The 25196-nt window shown below is 47.0% G+C and overlaps 1 protein-coding gene across 1 annotated transcript in view; it reads right to left on the bottom strand.

Annotated features, from left to right (window-relative positions):
- Positions 1–184: 184 nt before the first annotated feature.
- Positions 185–25196, bottom strand: part of LOC137425826 (uncharacterized) — a 46659-nt gene continuing 21647 nt past the window's right edge. The window contains exon 2 of the mRNA XM_068114550.2: positions 185–5766. Coding sequence (XP_067970651.2) covers positions 3683–5766 — 2084 coding nt within the window. The 3' untranslated portion in view covers positions 185–3682. The remainder of the gene's footprint in view (positions 5767–25196) is intronic.

The following is a 25196-nucleotide window of genomic DNA, read 5'->3' on the forward strand; positions in this document are numbered from 1 at the left end:
TATTCGGTAGTTGTATGCTATCTGGTGCTTTTGTTGCTATTCATGACGTCATCATACTTCCTATCAGACTTGCAGATTTGGATTCCGATGATAGATCAAGTGTCTCAGATCTGTAAGCCTTCAGTCGTCATCACAGAAACACTGGGGTGTTCATGAATCTCTCAGAACAAGATACCCACAACGGTTCAAAACAAACACCAAAGTTTATTTTATTTTGTTAAAATATAAGTCAACAAAATTATCATGAAACTTTTTATCATCAAGCATCTGTATTATGGTACGGGTGCATATGCATTATGGTACAGGCATGATGTTTTTTTTAATACTTGGGCTAAGGCCCTAATAGAGCTCACACACACATGCAGCCACACAAGGACACACTCACAAGACAAACGCTTGCTTGGTGGGTCACTCAGCTTGGGGGAAGTGGAGACAAACGCTTTCTTGGTGGATCACTCAGCTTGGGGGAAGTGGTGACAAACGCTTGCTTGGTGGGTCACTCAGCCTGGGGGAAGTGGAGACAAACGCTTGCTTGGTGGGTCACTGAGCTTGGGGGAAGTGGAGACATACGCTTGCTTGATGGGTCACTCAGCCTGGGGGAAGTGGAGACAAACGCTTGCTTGGTGGGTCACTGAGCTTGGGGGAAGTGGAGACAAACGCTTGCTTGATGGGTCACTGGGCTTGGGGGAAGTGGAGACAAGCGCTTGCTTGATGGGTCACTGAGCTTGGGGGAAGTGGAGACAAGCGCTTGCTTGGTGGGTCACTGGGCTTGTGGGAAGTGGAGACAAACGCTTGCTTGGTGGGTCACTGAGCTTGGGGGAAGTGGAGACAAACGCTTGCTTGATTGGTCACTGGGCTTGGGGGAAGTGGAGACAAGCGCTTGCTTGATGGGTCACTCAGCTTGGGGGAAGTGGAGACAAGCGCTTGCTTGGTGGGTCACTGAGCTTGGGGGAAGTGGAGACAAACGCTTGCTTGATGGGTCACTGGGCTTGGGGGAAGTGGAGACAAGCGCTTGCATGATGGGTCACTCAGCTTGGGGGAAGTGGAGACAAGCGCTTGCTTGGTGGATCACTCAGCTTGGGGGAAGTGGTGACAAACGCTTGCTTGGTGGGTCACTCAGCCTGGGGGAAGTGGAGACAAACGCTTGCTTGGTGGGTCACTGAGCTTGGGGGAAGTGGAGACAAACGCTTGCTTCGTGGGTCACTCAGCCTGGGGGAAGTGGAGACAAACGCTTGCTTGGTGGGTCACTCAGCTTGGGGGAAGTGGTGACAAACGCTTGCTTGGTGGGTCACTCAGCCTGGGGGAAGTGGAGACAAACGCTTGCTTGATGGGTCACTGAGCTTGGGGGAAGTGGAGACAAGCGCTTGCTTGGTGGGTCACTGGGCTTGTGGGAAGTGGAGACAAGCGCTTGCTTGATGGGTCACTGGGCTTGGGGGGAAGTGGAGACAAACGCTTGCTTGATGGGTCACTGAGCTTGGGGGAAGTGGAGACAAGCGCTTGCTTGGTGGGTCACTGGGCTTGTGGGAAGTGGAGACAAACGCTTGCTTGGTGGGTCACTGGGCTTGGGGGAATTGGAGACAAAGGCTTGCTTGGTGGGTCACTGAGGTTGGGGGAAGAGGAGACAAGCGCTTGCTTGGTGGGTCACTGAGCTTGGGGGAAGTGGAGACAAGCACTTGCTTGGTGGGTCACTGAGCTTGGGGGAAGTGGAGACAAAGGCTTGCTTGGTGGGTCACTGAGGTTGGGGGAAGTGGAGACAAGCGCTTGCTTGGTGGGTCACTGAGCTTGGGGGAAGTGGAGACAAACGCTTGCTTGGTGGGTCACTGAGCTTGGGGGAAGTGGAGACAAGCGCTTATTTGGTGGGTCACTGGGCTTGGGGGAAGTGGAGACAAAGGCTTGCTTGGTGGGTCACTGAGGTTGGGGGAAGAGGAGACAAGCGCTTGCTTGGTGGGTCACTGAGCTTGGGGGAAGTGGAGACAAGCGCTTGCTTGGTAGGTTACTGAGCTTGGGGGAAGTGGAGACAAACGCTTGCTTGGTGGGTCACTGGGCTTGGGGGAAGAGGAGACAAGCGCTTACTTGGTGGGTCACTGAGCTTGGGGGAAGTGGAGACAAACGCTTGCTTGGTGGGTCACTGAGGTTGGGGGAAGAGGAGACAAGCGCTTGCTTGGTGGGTCGCTGAGCTTGGGGGAAGTGGAGACAAGCCCTTGCTTGGTGGGTCACTGAGCTTGGGGGAAGTGGAGACAAACGCTTGCTTGGTGGGTCACTGAGCTTGAGGGAAGGGGAGACAAATGCTTGCTTGGTGGGTCACTGAGCTTGGGGGAAGTGGAGACAAACGCTTGCTTGATGGGTCACTGAGCTTGGGGGAAGTGGAGACAAACGCTTGCTTGGTGGGTCACTGAGGTTGGGGGAAGAGGAGACGAGCGCTTGCTTGGTGGGTCGCTGAGCTTGGGGGAAGTGGAGACAAGCCCTTGCTTGGTGGGTCACTGAGCTTGGGGGAAGTGGAGACAAACGCTTGCTTGGTGGGTCACTGAGCTTGGGGGAAGTGGAGACAAACGCTTGCTTGGTGGGTCACTGAGCTTGGGGGAAGTGGAGACAAACGCTTGCTTGGTGGGTCACTGAGCTTGGGGGAAGAGGAGACAAGCGCTTGCTTGGTGGGTCACGGAGGTTGGGGGAAGTGGAGACAAACGCTTGCTTGGTGGGTGACTGAGCTTGGGGGAAGTGAAGACAAGTGCTTGCTTGGTGTGTCACTGAGCTTGCGGGAAGTGGAGACAAACGCTTGCTTGATGGGTCACTGAGCTTGGGGAAGTGAAGACAAATGCTTGCTTAGTAGGTCACTGAGGTTGGAGGAGGTGGAGACAAGCGTTTGCTTGGTGGGTCACTGAGCTTGGGGGAAGAGGAGACAAGCGCTTGCTTGGTGGGTCACTGAGCTTGGGGGAAGTGAAGACAAGTTCTTGCTTGGTGGGTCACTGAGCTTGGGGGAGGTGGAAACAAACGCTTGCTTGGTGGGTCGCTGAGCTTGGGTCAAGTGGAGACATGTGCTTGCTTGGTGGGTCACTGAGCTTGGCGGAAGTGGAGAGAAACGCTTGCTTGATGGGTCGCTGAGCTTGGGGGAAGTGGAGACAAGTGTTTGTTTGGTGGGTCGCTGAGCTTGGGGAAGTAGAGACAAACGCTTGCTTGGTGGGTGACTGAGCTTGGGGGAAGTGGAGACATGCGCTTGCTTGGTGGGTCACTGAGCTTGGGGGAAGTGAAGACAAACGCTTGCTTGGTGGTTGACTGAGCTTGGGGGAAGTGGAGACAAGTGCTTGCTTCGTGGGTCACTGAGCTTGGGGGAGGTGGAGACATGCGCTTGCTTGGTGGGTCACTGAGCTTGGGGGAAGTGAAGACAAGAGCTTGCTTGGTGGGTCACTGAGATTGGGGGAAGTGGAGACAAACGCTTGCTTGGTGGTTGACTGAGCTTGGGGGAAGTGGAGACAAGTGCTTGCTTCGTGGGTCACTGAGCTTGGGGGAGGTGGAGACATGCGCTTGCTTGGTGGGTCACTGAGCTTGGGGGAAGTGAAGACAAGAGCTTGCTTGGTGGGTCACTGAGCTTGGGGGAAGTGCCGTCACTGCCGTTGCTTCTTGGGATAGCCAGGATATGATGGACCAAATGACCTTTTTCTCTGCCTACGTTTCCTTGTACACTAAGTCAGAAGTAAGTGAGCGACACAGCGTATCCATCATCCTTTGAGAAATGCCTCAGCCGATACCAAAGAGTGCTATTCTCATGTCTCTCAGGGCAATCTCCATGTTCAGCCCTCCTCTTGCGCACATTAATTGGGTGGTTGATTATTTCGTTCTGGAATAGAAGAGACTGCAGATCTGCTTTTCTCACCCCTTTACGTGAATGCACGACCTTTCTGGAATTCCTTAATTTAAGGAGGCAGTAGAGCAGTAAAGAGGCCAAAAGTATGTGAAACAATAGGAGGAGTAAGCGAGGCATTGCAGTTGAGAGGCACGGACTCCCAAATATTTCCTCCCACAATGACGTCAAAGCAAGTCGCAGGGCCTCCCAGCCGGAGATCCTTGGGGGTGGTCGTGGCACCTTGCAAATCACTTGCACTGCTGGTACCTTCGTCGAAAGAGGAAAATGTGTTGGCTTACTTTTTGGTGGCGTCAACAATTGGGCAAGAGTGGTTGTGTCGTCGACATCAATGATGGTCGAAACCATTGGATCGTTATCTACACCATGACGTGTAGGTGATGAATAAGTATTGGAAGCATCATCCAGCACATCAGTTGAAGTCTGGCTTAGGGCTCCCCAGATTTTAGAGGTAGCAGTAGACATCGGAGTCGAGTCAGGAGATGTAGTGTCCAGAATTGTCTGGTGATTTGTGTGCATTTTAGATGTCACTGTGTTTGTCGGATCTGCAAAGGCTCCACTTGTATTTTCAGTTCTGATGATTGGCAATAATGATGAGAGCAAACTATGCATTTCAGCAGATGAAGAAGAGTGTGGTACAGTCAGTACTGATGTCTCTTCATGTAGCGGAGTGCTGCTGGGTGCTGATGTTGCTGTAGATATTAGCGATGAAGATGGAGCTGATGTAGTCGTCTTGGTGACATGCAAAGAAGTGGGAGATTCACCACTACCTGTGAAACTATCTGGTGAGGAGATATTGGATGTTGGTGATGGAAACTGTGATACTCTTGCAGATGTTCGTTCTAGAGGCCCGGTGGATGGAGATGAAAGAATGGTGGAGAGACGATCCAACAAAGTTCTACTAAATGAGGAGGTAGTTGCCATAATTGATAATTCTGTGGTTTGTTGTGGTTGAGTACTTTTCTGCAATTCCTCACTGAAAATGCGGGTGGTTGTAGAAACACTGGAGGTGGTTCTTGCTGCCATAAGAGGTATGGGGGTTTTTACACAAAGATCATCCTCTGTCAGTTCTCCTAGAGCTTTTCCTTTCTGCACCTTGGGTTCCCAGCACACAACACTGCTGTCATTGGGAAATGTATACTCATCGTAGAGACTTCCCTCATCCGAAATCCATTCGGCGAAATATAAAGCACTGCAGTCGCACTTCCAGAAGTTACCGAATGCATACAGGTACACGATGTAGACACTGTCAAAAAATCCTGGAGGGATGATGCGCAGAAGGTTATTGGAAATGTCCAACACTTCTAAATTTGTTCGGTCTTTCAGCAAGTTCTGTGGCAAAGAGGATAAGTTGTTATTGCGTAGATGGATGTGTGTGAGGCTGTGCAGCTTTTGGAAGATGGTATCATGTAACAAGCTAATGTTGTTATTTTTCAGGTGAAGTTCAATAATGTTTGGCAACTCGTTGAAGGCCCCATCTGCCAAGAAACCCAAATTATTGTTGTTGAGGTTCAGGATTGTGAGCTCTTCAAGGAACTGGAAAGATGGGAGCTCACTCATGTTGTTGTATGAGAGATCGAGGTGGTGCATTGGGCTGGAAGCTTTGAGCAAAATTGCAGAGATGCTGTTATGTGAAAAGTCAGCTTCCTCAAGGACAGTGAGCCTTTGTAAGCGTGACCAGTCTGGAGAGACCAGAAAGTTGTGATTCATCCATAAAACCTTAGTTGTTACTTCGATGTCCTCTGGAAGGTCTGTCATCCTTCGGAAACTACAATTTGCTCGGAGCCTTCCTGTCTTATCAAGAGCGGATTCGCATGCTGGTGGATGATGCATTCGACCCTCAGCCAATGTAGAGGGAGGTATAAGGTACAACAGCAAAAGGGCGAAAGCCGTGGTCACCATATCAAGTCCTGTAGGTGAAACAAACATGGTAATAATCCTGAAAGTATAATACAAACGCTAAAATATTATTCAACCCCCCAGCTTGTGGGCAATCAATAAGCATTTAAAAATACAAACATAAATGACAGCACACATTCAGATATATCTTTATATATATATATATATATATATATATATAGATATATATATATATATAGATAGATAGATAGATAGATAGATATATATATATATATATATATATATATATATATATATATATATATATATATATATATATATATATAGATATATATATATATATAGATATATATTGTTACGGACACGGCTTCAGATGTTGCTTGACCGAGCGGAATGGCCGCCGTGTTCGCACAGTTTACCCGATTACCCCCAACTCACCCGATTCCACTCGAACGTTGGCCAAATCGCGCTACGCTAAATCAATGATGGAAAGGACACAATGACTGGGATAGATGAAACGACGCAAGGGGGTACAGTTCTCAAGACCTCCGGAGGAGGATATAATTAGTGGTGGAGAAAAGGGGTAGATTACAAGGTAATGAGGTAAAGACACAGAAGAGATAGGCACTTAGACACAATCTTATCCAGCCCAGACAGACCACAGACAAACGGAACAAGACTGACTTACACAGGGATTGATGGCAGGGAAGGACAGGCAGTCGATAGCACAAGGTGCACCTTGGCTCAGGGACAGGATAAAGCGTGGTCCAGTCCAGAGATGCGGGGAGGTGTCACAGCGCTCGGAGGTGGCGTCCTTCTCTCTCCAAGCTCAGCGCGCATCTGACGTCACCTCCCTCTTCCTGCGCATGCTCAGCGGGGAGTCACACGCCCTCGGCTGGTTGACTCCGCCCCAGATGGGACCGGTCCGCCGCTTCTATTGGGTGCGGGGGTTACCGGGCTCCGCCCTTGACGAGGAGCTGACAGCGAGCCCCTACTTGGTAACCCCGTCGAGCACATGCTCGATGGCGACTCGTTGGAAAGGCCTGGTGCACTCCCAACACCCCCTACCAACCAAGCCGGAGTGAGGACGCACACTCCCCGCGCCGCCGCCGTTGTTGTTGTTGTTGTTGTTGCTGAACCGTGAGGAAGAGCTGCGGGGAGGTATTGGGAGGTCCTAAACTTCCTAACGGTGCCATACAATCACATTCTGGTGCAACGAAGAGTCAGAATTAATGGAAACGAGTCCTTAACTGACATAGACTAAGAATAACTAGCAAGATGTCCTATAGTTGTCTACGTGAGATGCGGTGGACCTGGATGCGACATTTAATGGGGGAAATAGGGGGAGGTCGGGTCTACAGAGTGTTGTTTACAGAAAATGGGACTAGGGAATGGGGGATTGGGGATAGTTGGGAAGTATTGAGGAAATAGGGGAATATTTACAAGCGGATATGGATGGATGCCAATCCCATATCCGCAACATTGCACCCTTCTCTACCTCGGGGCGTCCCGACCCGATAAATTTTTACCTACGTTAGTGTGGCACTCAGATGTAGTTCCCTTTACTATTAAATCAACCCTGAGTGCGACAGTTTTACAGATGTTCACAAATGAGTAAATATGTCCCCCTGCGACGTTGCACCCTTCTCCTAACAGAACCACACCCACAGGATAACCGAATCGCGGAAAGCATCCTCAAACTAAACATACAGCCGGTAGGGAGCATTATTTACAATTGACGCTACTTTATTTAGAAGACTAACCCAGGACCTGTGATTGTTCTTTCTGGGGGGAGACAGTCTGCTCTGCATCGACGCACCATGAAAACACCCAAAACGCACCAATACATTCTCAAGCACCAATCAGTGCAGTCACCACTGTTCATCAATAAAATAAAACCAACAAACCCAAACCCTGCAGGTGTCTCTTGCTCTTCGGCTCCCTCTGCTGGCTATTACTTTCTTCCAGATGTTGTCATTTCCTTTCATTTTCTTACTGGCGGCCTATTTGAGCATAAAATGAAATGCACCCAACGTGTCCATTTTTATTTATTTATGGCCCACAGGGCCGACTAGTGTGGTTCACCTGTGGGGCATCGGTGCCCTGTGGCCAAGGTCCGCCAGCAAGATTTCGGGCCCTCATGGCCGGTTCCAGCAGAGGGGCCATGCCCCAACCCATGGGGTCCATAAGTGGTGCTCGGCCACAGACATGTGGTCCATAATGTGGTGCATCGATGCAGACAGCTGGTTCTGAGAGTTCAGGGCGCACAATGGCCGACTCACGCACGCTCCCCTCGGCGCCCAATGGCACACAGGTCATGTGGGAGACAAAAGAGACAAATGAGCGAGGGGTAAGGTCACAAGGGTACACATCAATAAGGCAATGCAAGGCGAAATGCGTACGGAGAGCGAAATGAGAAAGCTTGTCCCTACCGTACGTCACCCCCCCTGTCACCTACACTACCCTTGCCCTTACCCCATATTTACAAAATCTACACATTTACAAATTCGTCGCTAATGTCTCGTCTCCCCATATTTCTCCAATACCAAATTCGTCACCACAATCCCTCTACTTCAAAATTTGCCATCACCCAATTCATCATCAATCCTCATAAGGAGGAAGAGATGGAACATCAAGCACAATGTCACACCCACGTCATGATGCGTCTCACATTCCAAACATCTGCACAATAAAATAACAAAACATGGCATGGTGTGGAGGTACGTCATCTCAGGTGAGTGCATGTAGATGGTGCGAGGAGACTTCAATCCTAACTATCCTCTAAATGACATTAACACACTTTACACTACCCGGGGTCTTTCCCTGCCAATCCATTGGCCAACTTACTCTATGGGTTCTAAAAACCAATTCCCATTGACCAAACTGTGGTGCTTCTCAATTTGGGGTCTCACTCCCCCGATTCATCTCCCGGTGCCCTCGCACAATTTCTGGGCTGTGACGTGTAGCTCTCCCAGCAGGTCTACCCACCTGCACACCTCCACCACTGTAGTTGCCACCCGAGCTTACCTGCTCCTTAACCTAACCTATCTACTGGGGAAGGCCCCTTCTGGCTCTGTCACCCCCACTCGGTGCCCTCTGGCACTGGGCTACCCGGGTCCGTCCTCCGGATCCTCGGGCCCCATCCACAACTACCGGCTCCCAGAGCCCACCTGCGGCCTCACCTGGCCGACATCCTCACAGTGGTGGAGTGCCCAAACCAACTACACACACTAACAGGCTACACGCCCAGCCATTTCCACAACACTAATGCACCCATCCAAATACCATTCTGTCACCCGCACCACAGATGCCAATATCCAACCACAATTTACCTATACCCTCTACCTAACACTTACACTACCCGCCCCGGGTATTCGTGATGGGGGTCCACTCTTCCCCCATTCACACCTTCGCACCACCCACTCCACTCCATCGTTTCCACCATACTCACTCCACGACCATCCATTCCAATACTCCACTTATTCCACACTCCATGTCTTCCACACAACCATTTATTCCATTCACCTGTTGGTGCACACCTGTGCACTCACACCTGGTGCCACCTGCACCCTTCTCTCCCCCAAGCGCATTCGCGCTGATCCACAACACTCACTACTCCCTCACTGCTCCACACACCTGTCCAGTTCTCACACAGCATCATCTCATCTAACTACTCCCCTCTGAAACTTGCGCTTCCCAGTCGTCCCTTTAAACTATTGCGCTCCCTCGTCATTATCATCCATACTAATCTACCTGCGTCCCCACTACAGGTATCAGTCACTAACTAAACCTTAACGTTACCTAATGTCAATCTCTTCTAGATCCCTACACACAATATCCTAACCCACCCGGGCTAGTTTTCACTGCCATCAACCCCATAATCTAGTGCTCCTTTGCCCCCCCCTCACCGTGAGGGATGGTGGATTGCCCATCCCACCACATCGGGGAGGTCCCACTATCAATTTTGCTCGTCCAAATTCCAACCAATTCAAAAATTTTCCATTTACTGCCAATTCTACCCACTATTATAAATTTCGTATCAAATCACTACCATCATCATCACAGTCCGCTATATCCTAGCCTCGGTGCGTCATGACATCATTAAACTCGGTTCGTAAAGCCTTGCAATTAATTTGGGTGGTTTGGTCGCCTGCAGGTTGAATCCGTCCGGCTTTCGGTTCAAGGGAGGTGGTTTGGTTGGACCGAGGTTCCACGCACCATCTCGGCGCGGCACCTTGCGGTCCCGGGCCCGATGGCTCAATCTCCCCCGGTCGGAACCCCGTCCCCACGAGGGGGCACCGTTCCGCTTCCTCCCACTCGCCCTTGAACCGGACCGGTCGCCTCGCCCGCCAAGGCCCGGACTCGACCGTGCGGGGCGGGGCCAAGCCCGATTCGGCAACGACGCTTCGAAGAGAAACAACGCAGCTTCGATCCGCGCTGGGCCTCGCATCCAACAAAGCACGCCGCGCCCCGAGCGCTCGCATCGGCTATCCGTCGCCCTAACCGCTAACCCGGTTACCGTCGATGCTTCACTTGCATGCTCACACGCATACGCTACCCCTTTCACCCTCACAAAACCCGGCGTTCCAACGCCGTTCGTACATTCCACCAACGCTCTCCCTGTTACACACCACACCTCTCGCGCACACTCTTGCGCACACTTTGGTCCACACCTCTCCTCCGTTACGTCCTCCGTAACACTCACCATGGGCGTGCACTCTTGCATCCACCCACTAACGCGCTCACATGGGCTCTCCCACACCCGCGCTACCACTAACTCAGGTGTGCTTCCTCGCACACCCTCGACCATTCCAAGTGTGCATTCTCGCACCCGCTCCACCACCAACTCACTCCTCGTGTCACACTCCGTACACCCCGACGTGCATTCTCGCTCGCACTCGGTTTCACTCCCACACTTTATAACACACCCACTCGCCGACGCACACTTTTTCCTCCCACGCGTGCCATTTCCACTCACACGGGACCCTTCACCAACGCACGGATGCTTCCTCGATCCCAAGCGCGTGAAAATTATTTTGTCGCTAAACATCCTCTTACAAAATCTACCCGCACAATATACAGCACGTCTCACCTTCGGGGTTCTTCTTCCTCCCTGCACCAAAACCTGAAAACTTCCATTCGGGTTAAGCACAGCATCGTGATGTGAGCAGGGACTTTGCACATTTTCCATTTCTCCCTGCAATTCCCGGGCTACCTCCGTCATCTCTTCAATTTTAATTCCCAGCACTGCTTTGTCTTTGTTCCCCTCGATGACCGTTGGCTTTAATAAAACACCCTCTACCTCATCGGTCGCCGGCTTTTCCAAACCCCGTGTCGCGATTTCTACCCCCGTCATTGTACCCGTGTTTTCCTCCGCTTCGCTCAACCGGCGCTTCTCGACCCGCGTTACCTCCTCGTGCACCCCTGGGACCCTTTCGCCCAACTTGCGGTCTCTGTCCCTCTGCTCCCTTGCCTCTCTATCGGCCCTCATTCCGTTCGTTGTTGCTTCAATTTGGTTTCTCAATTTCTCCCCCTCTATTCTCAGCATCTCGGCGAATTGCGCCATGAAGTCCCCCACATCAAAGCCCGCTGCTACGGTCATGGCCGCGGCAAAATTTGGTGCCGCTGTAACCACGTGCGCGAGAGCGCCATTTTGTGCACCTGATACCTCCTCAACCACACCTTCTTTACTCTCCTCCACCATTTTCCCCACTTCTTCCCTGGGGTCCTGGGTCGATTCTACCCCACTCTCCTCTACCGGAACCCAGCCGTCTTGATCTGCCATAGCGCGACTTTCAAAATTCGGGTTTTTATTTTAAAACAAAACAAATTTTGCCGTTAATAATTTCGAGCGCGTGAAGCGCGCTTCGGGTCCAATCCCACTTCCCGACACCAATTGTTACGGACACGGCTTCAGATGTTGCTTGACCGAGCGGAATGGCCGCCGTGTTCGCACAGTTTACCCGATTACCCCCAACTCACCCGATTCCACTCGAACGTTGGCCAAATCGCGCTACGCTAAATCAATGATGGAAAGGACACAACGACTGGGATAGATGAAACGACGCAAGGGGGTACAGTTCTCAAGACCTCCGGAGGAGGATATAATTAGTGGTGGAGAAAAGGGGTAGATTACAAGGTAATGAGGTAAAGACACAGAAGAGATAGGCACTTAGACACAATCTTATCCAGCCCAGACAGACCACAGACAAACGGAACAAGACTGACTTACACAGGGATTGATGGCAGGGAAGGACAGGCAGTCGATAGCACAAGGTGCACCTTGGCTCAGGGACAGGATAAAGCGCGGTCCAGTCCAGAGATGCGGGGAGGTGTCACAGCGCTCGGAGGTGGCGTCCTTCTCTCTCCAAGCTCAGCGCGCATCTGACGTCACCTCCCTCTTCCTGCGCATGCTCAGCGGGGAGTCACACGCCCTCGGCTGGTTGACTCCGCCCCAGATGGGACCGGTCCGCCGCTTCTATTGGGTGCGGGGGTTACCGGGCTCCGCCCTTGACGAGGAGCTGACAGCGAGCCCCTACTTGGTAACCCCGTCGAGCACATGCTCGATGGCGGCTCGTTGGAAAGGCCTGGTGCACTCCCAACACCCCCTACCAACCAAGCCGGAGTGAGGACGCACACTCTCCGCGCCGCCGCCGTTGTTGTTGTTGTTGTTGTTGCTGAACCGTGAGGAAGAGCTGCGGGGAGGTATTGGGAGGTCCTAAACTTCCTAACGGTGCCATACAATCACATTCTGGTGCAACGAAGAGTCAGAATTAATGGAAACGAGTCCTTAACTGACATAGACTAAGAATAACTAGCAAGATGTCCTATAGTTGTCTACGTGAGATGCGGTGGACCTGGATGCGACATTTAATGGGGGAAATAGGGGGAGGTCGGGTCTACAGAGTGTTGTTTACAGAAAATGGGACTAGGGAATGGGAGATTGGGGATAGTTGGGAAGTATTGAGGAAATAGGGGAATATTTACAAGCGGATATGGATGGATGCCAATCCCATATCCGCAACAATATATATATACATATATATATATATATACTGTATATATATATATATATATATATATATATATATATATATATATATATATATATATATATATATATATATATATATATATATATTGGTTATATTATATACAGGTAAAGGGTAAAAAATGGAAGCACCTGGGTAAACGAGGTACACCACATATATGGAAAGCAACGGATTCCACACAGGTTTAGCCCATGTGTTAAATAACCAAATAACATCCCAGCATGCTTTGTGTCATGTATGAAAATGCTGCACAGGCCGGGTTGACGAAAGTATGGCTAGCATGGCTGCAAGAAGAGACCTCAGTGACCTTAAAAGATGGGTGATTGGGGCGTATTTGGCAGGAGCTTCAGTGACAACGACAGCTCAACTTGCTGATGTTTCACGAGCAACGGTGTCGAAGGTGATGTCGGTATGGAACTCCAAGGGAAATACATTATCAGCAAAGGGAAACAGTGAACAGAAGTGCATACTCATGTATCATGATGCCCTTGTATTAATTAAACTGCAAGGCAAAGCAGGTGAGCAACTAAAGATAAATTGACTAAATTTCAACCTGGGGCAAGCAGCCAGTTTCATCAAGCATGGTCCGACGAGAACTCCACAGAGCGGGATACCATAAACGGGTTGCAGAGTACAAACCACTCATCACACCTGGCAATGCACGTTTGCAAGTCCAGTGGTGCAAAGAGCTATTTGTTTGCTCTTTGGCAATGGACTACAATGGACAAAACACACATCGGCAATGGACTACCGAGGAGAGGAGAAATGTGATATGGTCAGGTGAATCATCCTTCACCATGTTCTCGACAAACGGACGAGAGCACATGTGGCACCAACTTAAAGAAATGAGTGCTTGGTTCCAACAGTAAAGGGTTTTGGTGGTTCTGTAATGCTGTGGGGCACATTTTCCTGGCATGGTTTGGGTGCAGTCATGCCCTTAGAAGGCAAGGGCAATGCAAATCGCCACTTAATGGTTAAACTTAATCGTTAAATCGCCACTTAATCGCCACTTAATCGTTAAATGCCTCCACTTAATGGTACGGATTGATTATCTTCACTTAAAGGTTCATGTTGGAGCATTTCTTTCCTGCCAGGAGGGGCGTCTTCCAGGATGACAATGCCTCCATCTACAGAGCATGTGTGGTCACCCAATGGTTTGATGAGCATGACACTGATGCTATCCATATGTCATGGCCTTCTCAGTCACCAGATCTGAACCCAATGGAGCATTTATGGGATATTCTGGAATGGTGCCTGAAACAGCATTTTCCAACACCATCAAACAGGTGTGAGTTGATTGACTTTCTCGTGGAAGACTGTTGCCGCATCCCTCCTGCTGAATTGCAGACACTGGTGGACTCCATGCCACGATGCGTACTGGCCGCAAATAATGGTCCAACGCCCTATTAAGTGACTTTACAAATATATATTATACACATGGCCAAAAGTATGTGGACACGCGAACATCACACCCATATGTGCTCATCGAACATCTCATTCCAGAACCATGGGCATTAATATGGAGTTGGTTCCCCCCCACCCCCCTTTGCCGCTATAACAGCCTCCACTCTTCCCGAGAGGCTTTCCACTAGATGTTGGAACATTGTTGCAGGGATTTGCTTCCATTCAGCCACAAGAGCATTAGTGAGGTCGGCCACTGATGTTGGGCGATTAGGCCTGGCTCAAAGTCGGCATTCCAACTCATTTCAAAGGTGTTTGATGGGGTTGAGGTCAGGGCTATGTGCAGGCCAGTCAAGTTCTTCCACACCGATCTCGACAAACCATTTCTGCATGGACTTCGCTTTGTGCACGGGGGCATTGTCATGCTGAAACAGGAAAGGGCCTTCTCCAAACTGTTGCCACAAAGTTGGAAGCACACAATCATCGAGAATGTCATTGTATGCTGTAGTGTTAAGATTTCCCTTCACTGGAACTAAGGGGCCTAGCCCGAACAATGAAAAACAGCCCCAGACCATTATTCCTCCTCCACCAAGCTTTACAGCGGCACTATGCATTCGGGCAGGTAACGTTCTCCTGGCATCCACCAAACTCAGATTTGTCCATCGGACTGCCAGATGGTGAAGCGTGATTCATCACTCCAGAGAACGCGTTTCCACTGCTCCAGACTCCAATGGCGGTGAGCTTTACACCACTCCAGCTGACGCTTGGCATTGCGCATGGTGATCTTAGGCTTGTGTGCAGCTGCTCGGCCATGGAAACCCATTTCATGAAACATGAGCCGACGAACAGTTGTTGTGCTGACGTTGCTTCCTGGGGCAGTTTGGAACTTTGTAGTGAGTGTTGCAACCGAGGACAGACAATTTTTATCTGCTACGTGCTTCAGCACTCGGTGGTCCCGTCCTGTGAGCTTGTGTGGACTACCACTTTTGTTGCTCCTAGACATTTCCATTTCACAATAACAGCACTTACAGTTGACCGGGGCAGCTCTAGCAGGGCAGAAATCTGACGAACTGACTCGTTGGAAAGGTGGCATCCTATGACGGTGCCACGTTGAACGTCACTGAGCTCTTCAGTACAGCCCATTCTACTGCTAATGTCTGTCTATGGGGATTGCATGGCTGTGTGCTTGATTATACAGACTTGGCATTTAATATGGAATATTTTTTTTGTGGGGGTGAACTTACTTTTCAAGATGACTTAGAACCAAAAGTTCATTGGAATTATGTTGAAATTATTCTAGATTTTGTTAATGTGACCTTTAAAAGAAACAAAAACCACATTTGACATTTCGAAGCAAATAAATTGATCCTTGAAAGTGATGTAAACTGATATCGAACTCAATTCATGGACAGTACTGTGTTAAACTTCTGTGCATTTTCCAGAAGTATCTCTTTATTTTGCACATTAGCCAAAAAATTTTTTAAACAAAAACAAAAGTTAAATTACGACTGGGATTACGGACAGTAAAATTACAGTTCAGTACTTCGTGTAACCTGGTGTTGGGCTAGTACTTAACCCTGGTGTTGGGCTAGCGGCTAGGGTGCTGGCTTAGGATCCTAGGATCCTGGGTTCGAATCCCGGTCGATCGCTGAATTAACGCCAGGGGGGTTGACTCAGCCTGTCATCCTTCCGAGGTCGGCTAATTGAGTACCAGTTCACTGGTAATTCCCTGTTTGTCGTTAAAGGCGGCAAAAAGGGTTGGCGTCAGGAAGGGCATCCGGCCGTAAAACATTGCTTCAAAAAGGGGACCAAAAAACAACAACAACCACGGTTCCCGAAAAAGGCCAACCCCTGCATTGCGGAGAAAAATGGCCTCTAAAGGTGGTCTACTTCGTGTAACCCCCACGAGCATTCAGGAGAGCACGTACACGTTGAGGCATGCTGTTCACGAGATTGCCAAGGTTTGGACAGGAATCACTTGCCATGCAGTGACAATAGCCTGCTGCAATTCACGCACAGAGGCAGGCTGCTGGTCCAAGTTGTCGATTTGACGCGTTAATTCTGCCCACAAGTTCTCTATCGGATTCATATCCGGGGACATGGCAGGCCACTCCATATGAAAGTGTTGGATCATGCGAGCACGATGAGGCCGTGCATTGTCATCTTGGAAGACAAAGTTTCCTCGAAAGGCTGCATGAACAAATGGAAGCAATGTTTCTTCCAGAATGGCCCTGTGCTTGAACTGGTTCAGGTTTCCATTCAGAACAACCAGGTCAGTTTTGCCCCCTGCATGAAAAGCAGCCCAAACGGTCACCCCACCACCTCCAGCTTGGACTCTTGGCACTATACAATCTTCGTTGTAGGCTTCATGCACTTGTCTGCGCACTCCGACGCGGCCATATTGACGACAGACCAGAAATCTAGACTTGTCACTGAAGATCACGTGATTCCAGTGTCCTGGCTGCCATTGGCGGTGCTCTGCGGCCCACTGCAATCGGCGCTGGTGGTGTTGTCTGGTCAGACGTGGCTTTCTCAGGGTACGCCTGGCATGATAGCCTGCTTGAACCAGTCGTTGGTTGACTAGCCTTCTGGATACAGGCACATTTGTCAGTTGCTGCCACTCAGCCCGAAGCCGATTAGCTGATTTGGTACGGCCATTGCGGACTAACCGGTGCAGCTGGCGATCATCTCTCCTTGTGGTTCTGTGGGGACGTCCTGACCTCGGTATTGGAGTAGGGACACCCCTCTGAGCATTTCGTTTCAGGATCTTTGACACCTGACCTTGAGTGATGCCATACTGCCGAGCAATAGCATGCTGTTTCATGCCGGAATTTCGGAAAGCCACCACTAAATGACAAACAGCATTGTTGAGTTGACGGACCATCTCCAGGGGAAGCGGCAATAACTTTTGTAGACGTGCAGCAGTTGTTTTCCACTAATACAGAACGCAACAACCCTTATATACCCGATTGTGAAGCCAATCGTCAAATGTACCTGTCCGTTCATTTTGTCACGCCACCTGTGATATAATCCTGTTATTGACTTCTTGCTGCAACAGACAATCAGTGACATGGTTCTTTTAACAAAGAAATCACCGAAACGTAAAGAAAACTCACCAGATTGATATACCGAGTTCAGAAAGTAAACCCAAGTCAAGAAAAAAAAAAAATCCATATTAAATGCCAAGTCTGTATATACCTGTCAGCAATGGGTGTAGCTTAAACAGCCGAATCCACCAATTAGAAGGTGTGTCCGCATACTTTTGGCCATATGGAGTATATACATGTGCAGTATAGTAGGGCCTTCTGACTCGACAGTGGCCACACGGCATTAAGCGTCATGTGTGCATGCTCCATCAAGCTATGGGTTTAATGCATATATTGTACTGAGTATGAATATATATATATATATATATATATATATATATATATATATATATATATATATACATACAGGGTGTGTCAATGGAATGTGACGGTTTTTACAGCATTATTGTGGAGAACTGTGTTGAATAAAAAGCAAAACGCTTTCAGTTGAAAAACAACAGTACAATGCAATTTATTAATCTGTACTTATTTTTTAAAATAACATATTTTAAGTGGCCTCCACCAAAACGGATACATTCATGTAATCTAGATCTGAAGTCGTCCATAACCCGTCGCAATAAACCTGTCAATTGCTCGAATTTTTTCAGCCATGCGTTGTTTCAATACCATGGTGGTGCGAGGTTTGGCGGCATAAACTTTTGACTTCGAGTATCCCCATAGGAAGTAGTTGGGAGCTGTTAGATCAGGGGATCTAGGCGGCCAGTCGATATCTCCAAATCGGGGGACTACGTGCCGGGAAACATGGATCGCAAAACTTCCATCGGTGCCCGAGATGTGGGCGCCGTGGTGCCATCCTGCTGGAACCAGATCTTACCATCGATGTCCTCGTCACCAGGAAACTCTAACATTGTCAGCATTTGTTGATATTGCTCCGAGTTTACGGTCACAGTGCGGTTACCTTCTTCAAAAAAGTACGGTCCGATAATTCCAAAGGCAGAAATGCCACACCAAACTGTGACTTTCGCACTGTGTAATGGTCTTTGAAACACCTGTACAGGTTGTTCATCACTCCAATAACCGCAGTTCTGTTTGTTGACAAACCCGGAGAGGTGGAAATGCGCCTCGTCCGACATCATTAATTTCTGCAAAACAGCTGGATTTTCATTCAATATGTCCATGAACTGCTTACAAAATTCCAGTCGAGCTATTTTGTCGATTTCTTTCACACCTTCAGAATTTTATAGGGAAATCCCTACCTAAATTTATTAGTTCCCTACCTAAATCCCTACCTAAATTTATTAGTTCCCTACCTAAATTCCTATCCAAATCCCTACCTAAATCCCTACCTAAATCCCTACCTAAATCCCCACCTAAATTTATTAGTTCCCTACCTAAATCCCTATCTAAATCCCCACCTAAATCCCTACCTAAATCCCCACCTAAATTTATTCGTTCCCTACCTAAATCCCTATCTAAATCCCCACCTAAATCCCCACCTAAATCCCTATCCAAATCCCTACCTAAATCCCTACCTAAATCCCCACCTAAATCCCCACCTAAATCCCTATCCAAATCCTTACCTAAATCCCCACCTAAATTTATTAGTTCCCTACCTAAATCCCTATCTAAATCCCCACCTAAATCCCTACCTAAATCCCCACCTAAATTTATTCGTTCTCTACCTAAATCCCTATCTAAATCCCCACCTAAATCCCCACCTAAATCCCTATCCAAATCCCTACCTAAATCCCTATCTAAATCCCCACCTAAATCCCCACCTAAATCCCTATCCAAATCCCTACCTAAATCCCTACCTAAATCCCTACCTAAATCCCTACCTAAATCCCTACCTAAATCCCCACCTAAATCCCCACCTAAATCCCTATCCAAATCCCCACCTAAATTTATTAGTTCCCTACCTAAATCCCTACCTAAATCCCCACCTAAATTTATTAGTTCCCTCCCTAAATCCCTATCTAAATCCCCACCTAAATCCCTACCTAAATCCCTACCTAAATCCCCACCTAAATTTATTAGTTCCCTACCTAAATCCCTATCTAAATCTCCACCTAAATCCCTACCTAAATCCCTACCTAAATCCCTACCTAAATCCCTACCTAAATCCCCACCTAAATTTATTAGTTCCCGACCTAAATCCCTATCTAAATCCCTACCTAAATTTATTAGTCCCCTACCTAAATCCCCACCTAAATTTATTAGTTCCCTATCTAAATCCCTATCTAAATCCCTATCTAAATCCCTACCTAAATCCCTACCTAAATCCCTACCTAAATCCCCACCTAAATTTATTAGTTCCCTACCTAAATCCCTACCTAAATCCCTACCTAAATCCCTACCTAAATCCCTACCTAAATCCCCACCTAAATTTATTAGTTCCCTACCTAAATCCCTATCTAAATCCCTGCATAAATCCCTACCGAAATCCCCACCTAAATTTATTAGTTCCCTACCTAAATCCCTATCTAAATCCCTACCTAAATCCCTACCTAAATCCCCACCTAAATTTATTAGTTCCCTACCTAAATCCCTATCTAAATCCCTATCTAAATCCCTACCTAAATCCCTACCTAAATCCCCACCTAAATTTATTAGTTCCCTACCTAAATCCCTATCTAAATCCCTACCTAAATCCCTACCTAAATCCCTACCTAAATCCCCACCTAAATTTATTAGTTCCCTACCTAAATCCCTATCTAAATCCCTACCTAAATCCCTACCTAAATCCCCACCTTTATTAGTTCCCTATCTAAATCCCTATCTAAATCCCCACCTAAATCCCTACCTAAATCCTACCTAAATCCCTACCTAAATCCCCACCTAAATTTATTAGTTCCCTATCTAAATCCCTATCTAAATCCCTATCTAAATCCCTATCTAAATCCCTACCTAAATCCCTACCTAAATCCCCACCTAAATCCCCACCTAAATTTATTAGTTCCCTACCTAAATCCCCACCTAAATTTATTAGTTCCCTACCTAAATCCCTATCTAAATCCCTACCTAAATCCCTACCTAAATCCCCACCTAAATTTATTAGTTCCCTACCTAAATCATCAAATTGTGAATTCAAGGTTGGTGAAGTCATCATGGATTTGTTTGATCATATAGATTATGCACTGCAGTACATACAGTGCCCTCCATAAGTATTGGAGCAGTGAAGTCAAATTTATCAAAAGAGTAATATGAGGCGAGAGTAAAGAAGGTCAGCTTTTATTTCTTGGTATTTCTATGGATATATGCTTTACCGTTGTAGAATAATAGCACTTTTTACAGTTAATTTCCCGCCTCTCTCCACCCCCCTATTTTAGGTAAGCATAAGTATTGGAACAAATGACTGACAGGTGTGTCTTGTTGCTCAGATGTTTCTTGTTGCATTGATGGTTCACACATTAAAGAGTTGTGAATGTCTAGTCTTGTTTTAAGCTTTTGCTTTTGCCTTTGAAGTCGGTGGGCATAAACCAACATGAAGACCAGATAACTGTCTATGAAAGAAAATCAAACAGTTTGGAAGCTGATAAAGAACAGAGGAATCCAATTATAACCATAACACAACAATTTGATATGTTTTTAAAAATAAATAACCACCAGTGCTCGAAGCAATCAACAACGGCCAAGTTGGTCAAATAAAACAACTGCAGTTGATGACAGAAAAATCATCAGAGCTGTGAAGAAAAACCCTAAAACATCTGTCAATAACATCACCAACAACCTCCAGAGTGCAGGATGAAAGTATCACAATCTGCCGTTCACAGAACACCTTCACAGCAGAATTACAAAGGCTACACCGCAAGATGCAAACCTCTCATCAGCACCAAAAATAGAAAGGCCAGATTAGAATTTGCCAAGAAGTAGAGAGGTGAGCCAGTGAGTTCTGGAACAAAGTTTTATGGACAGGTGAGACAAGATAAACATTTACCAAAGAGATGTAAAGGTGAAAGTGTGGAGAAGGAAGGAACTGCAGATGATCCAAAACACACCACCTCATCTGTAAAGCATTGTGGAGGTAGTGTCATGACATGGCTGCCTCTGGAACTGGCTCACTCATCTTTATTGATGTTGTAACTAATGATGTCAGCAGCAGAACGAATTTGGAAGTGAACAGAAACATTTGTCTGCCTATGTACGAGAAAATGAATCCAAACTCATTGGGCAGCACTTCACCATGCAGCAGAGAATGACCCAAAACACACTGCCAACTCAACCAAGGAGTTCATCAGGGGGAAAAGTGGAAGGTTTTAGACTGGCCAAGTCAATCTCCTGATTTAAATCATAAATTTAAGAGGACTAAAGAGAGAGAAAGAGACTAAGAGGTCTAAATAAGACGAGACTAAAGTCAGAAACCCCCCAAAACAAGCAACTGAAAATGGCTGCTGGAAAGGCTTGGTAAGCATGTCACAGGAAGATACCAAGAGTTTGGTGATGTCATTGGTCACAGGCTTGATGCAGTTATTGTATGCAAGGGATATGCAACCAAATACTAACTATTATGTGACTTTAAGTTCATTTATTCCAATATTTATGCTGATTTAAATGGGGAGACTGAGCATAAAAAGTGCTATTGTAATGCAATGCTTAAACATCAATGCATAGAAATACCAATAAATAAAAGCTGACCGTCTCTACTATTGTCTCATGTTCATCTTTTGATCTCAAATCCAGAATTTCCTGAGAAAAGAGCAATAATAACAAATTTGACTTCACTGTTCCAATACTTATTGAAGGCCCTGTGTGTGTGTGTGTGTGTGTGTGTGTGTGTGTGTGTGTGTGTGTGTATATGTGTATATATATATATATATATATATATATATATATGTATATATATCTATATATATATATATATATACATATATATATAAATATATATATATATATATATATATATATATATATATATATATATATATAATATATATATATATATATATATATATATATATATATGTATATATATACAGTCACGTGAAAAAGTAAGTACACCCCATGTAAAGTTTTGACTTTTTCAACATATTTCAACATACAGCTATTTGATCTTCATTTCAACAATATTGATAGATAAAGGTGAAAAATACAACAAATATCATGAAACATTTACATTTTGTAGTCCATTGTATAATTTAAATAAACATAAATGCAAATTTCGCATGTGGAAAAAGTAAGTACACCCTTGGCTCTAATAGGTGGTATTGCCCCCTTTGGCAGAAACAACCTCAAGTAGGCGTTTCTTATAACTGTCTACCTGTCTCTGACATCAACTGGGAGAAATTTTTGCCCACTCCTCCATGCAGAATTCTTTCAGCTGTGCGATGTTTGAGGGGTTTCTTGCATGCACAGCTCGTTTCAAATCCCCCCACAACATCTCAATGTGTTTTAGATCCAGGCTTTGACTTAGCCATTCCAGAACCCTCCATTTCTTTCTTTTCAGCCATTCCTTGGTGGATTTACTGGCATGTTTAGGGTCATTGTCATGTTGCAAGGTCCACCTTCGGTTGAGCTTCAACTTCTCTGACAGATGGCCTCACATTATCCTCAAGCACCCTCTGGTACAATGAAGAATTCATTGTGGATTCTATGATGGTGAGCTGCCCAGGCCCTGATGCAGCAAAGCTGCCCCAAACCATAATATTTCCACAACCATGCTTGACAGTTGGTATCAGGTTCTTGTGGTCAAATGCAGTCTTTGGTTTTCGCCAAACATGTCTTCTGGTACTGTGGCCAAATATTTCTACCTTTGACTCATCTGTCCAGAGCACATTGTTCCAGAAGTGCTGGTCTTTGTCTAGGTATTCATTGGCAAACTTTAGTCTTGCCCTGATGTTCTTTCTGGACAGCAAAGGTTTCCTCCTGGCACACCTCCCATGTAGATCAAATTTGTGCAGCCTTTTTCTAATGGTAGACTCGTGCACTTTGACATCAACAGTGGCAAGAGCTACTTGTAGGTCCGGTGATGACATTCTGGGGTTCTTAGAGACTTCTTTCAGCATCTTGCAGTCTGCTCTCGGGCTGAACTTGCTGGGGCGGCCTGCCCTGAACAAGTTGGCAGTTGTTTGGAATCTTCTCCACTTATAGATGATCTTCCAGCCAGTCGAATGATTGATTTCAAATTGTTTGGAGATCTTTTTATATCCCTTCCCAGACTCGTAGGCATCTATAACCTTCTTTCTGAAGGCCTCAGAGAGCTCTTTTGATCTAGGCATGGTGACGCCGCACACTTCAACAACAAAGAGCAAACCAAACTAAATGTCTGAGGTTTAAATAAGACAGGTTCCTCCAAGATCCTCTCTAACGATGTTCTAATCATTTGCACTTGAGCTGGTGCACCTGATTCTAATTTTAGGTATTTGAAGTAGTGATAAATGTGGGGGTGTACTTACTTTTTCCACATGCGAAATTTGCATTTATGTTTATTTAAATTATACAATGGACTACAAAATGTAAATGTTTCATGATATTTGTTGTATTATATCACCTTTATCTATCAATATCTATCTATAATTCCAGTAATCTCTGTGTGTTTGTTTGTTTGTACGTTTGTTTGTTTGTCTGTGACCGCTGTTTCTCGACAACCACGGGTCCGATATACTTTAAACTTGCCAGGTATATTGCTGGGGACCCGAGGATGTGCCTTTTCAAGGTTTCATATTAATCGGACAATTACTTACCGAGCTATGTCCAAAAATCGATTCAACCAATCAGAGAGCAGCGAGCTATCGCGTGTGCCGAACGTGGCGAACACACTCTGCCTCGGATGGCACATTTGAGAGCGTATTCATTTATTTCACGTTTGCAAACTATGTTGCCGCTATGTTGGCGTTAAACTATGTTTTAAAACTAATAAAAACCATTTCATCTAAATAGAGGGGGGGGGGATTGTCACTGTACTCGCAAGCCGTTCGCCGTTCGCTTTGGCGTTGCGAATGGACCAACACATTCCATGAACCAAACCATTTCATGTAAAGCGTTCGCCGTTCGCTTTGGCGTTGCGAATGGACCAAAACATTTCATGGACCAAACCATTTCATGTAAATAGAGGGGGGGATATAATTTTAGATATAGATATAGTACGGGCATGCCCTAGTTGTTGAAATGAAGATCAAATAGCTGTATGTTGAAATATGTTGAAAAAGTCAAAACTTTACTTGGGGTGTACTTACTTTTTCACGTGACTGTATATATATATTGTTATGGATCCGGGGGACGGCACTCCCGTTAGCAAGGGGGTGTTAATCCCCTTGTCCTGTTAAGCTGGCCGTCCGCCGGTCCTGGAAGTATGACGTCACTTCCGGTCGGTGGTGAGTAGGGTTGTAAGCCCAATCCGTCTTACTACCTAATTACCACCACCAGCCGTAAGCGAGGAGATACTCCCACCCGGGCCGCAGCGTGAATGGATGCGCCGAGCGAAGCAAGCTGCGACTCGGGCCGTTAACAAAAGACTAAACCCGATTCCGAGCGTTGGCCGAATCGTGCCACAGGTACTCAATTGGGAAAGGACTAAAGCGATCGGGAGAAGAACAAACCAAAAGGGTAAGAAAGAACACAGGTTTATTCACTATCTACAAGAGGAAACGAAAGAAGGGAATATACAAGGAGAGGAAGAAGCAGATACACAGGGCAGCCTTAAAACAGTCTTATATTACCATACGCCCAGACAGAACAAACAGACTTACACGAATAGGGAATGGCAGGAAGGAATGGCTGGAAGGGGGAGAAAGTCCAAGCAGATGGCAGGGCAGGAAGGTCTGGGCAGATGGCACAGCGTCGAGGTCCGCTCCAGGTCGCGCTCCGGTCCACGCTCCGGGCTTGAGGCGAAACCCGGCGGCAGCTGCACGTATCGGTTTCACGCGGTCGGACAATGCGAATATATTGTGCCATTGTCGACGTCAACGGGCCCACTCTCCTGCCTTACGATTCAGCTGTATCTCATCTGGTACCTCGTATCTCGGACCTTCGCACTCATCTCCC

The sequence above is a fragment of the Myxine glutinosa genome, chromosome 4, assembly GCF_964187855.1.
Source record: "Myxine glutinosa chromosome 4, kmMyxGlut1.1, whole genome shotgun sequence".
In the NCBI taxonomy this organism is placed as follows: Eukaryota; Metazoa; Chordata; class Myxini; order Myxiniformes; family Myxinidae; genus Myxine; species Myxine glutinosa.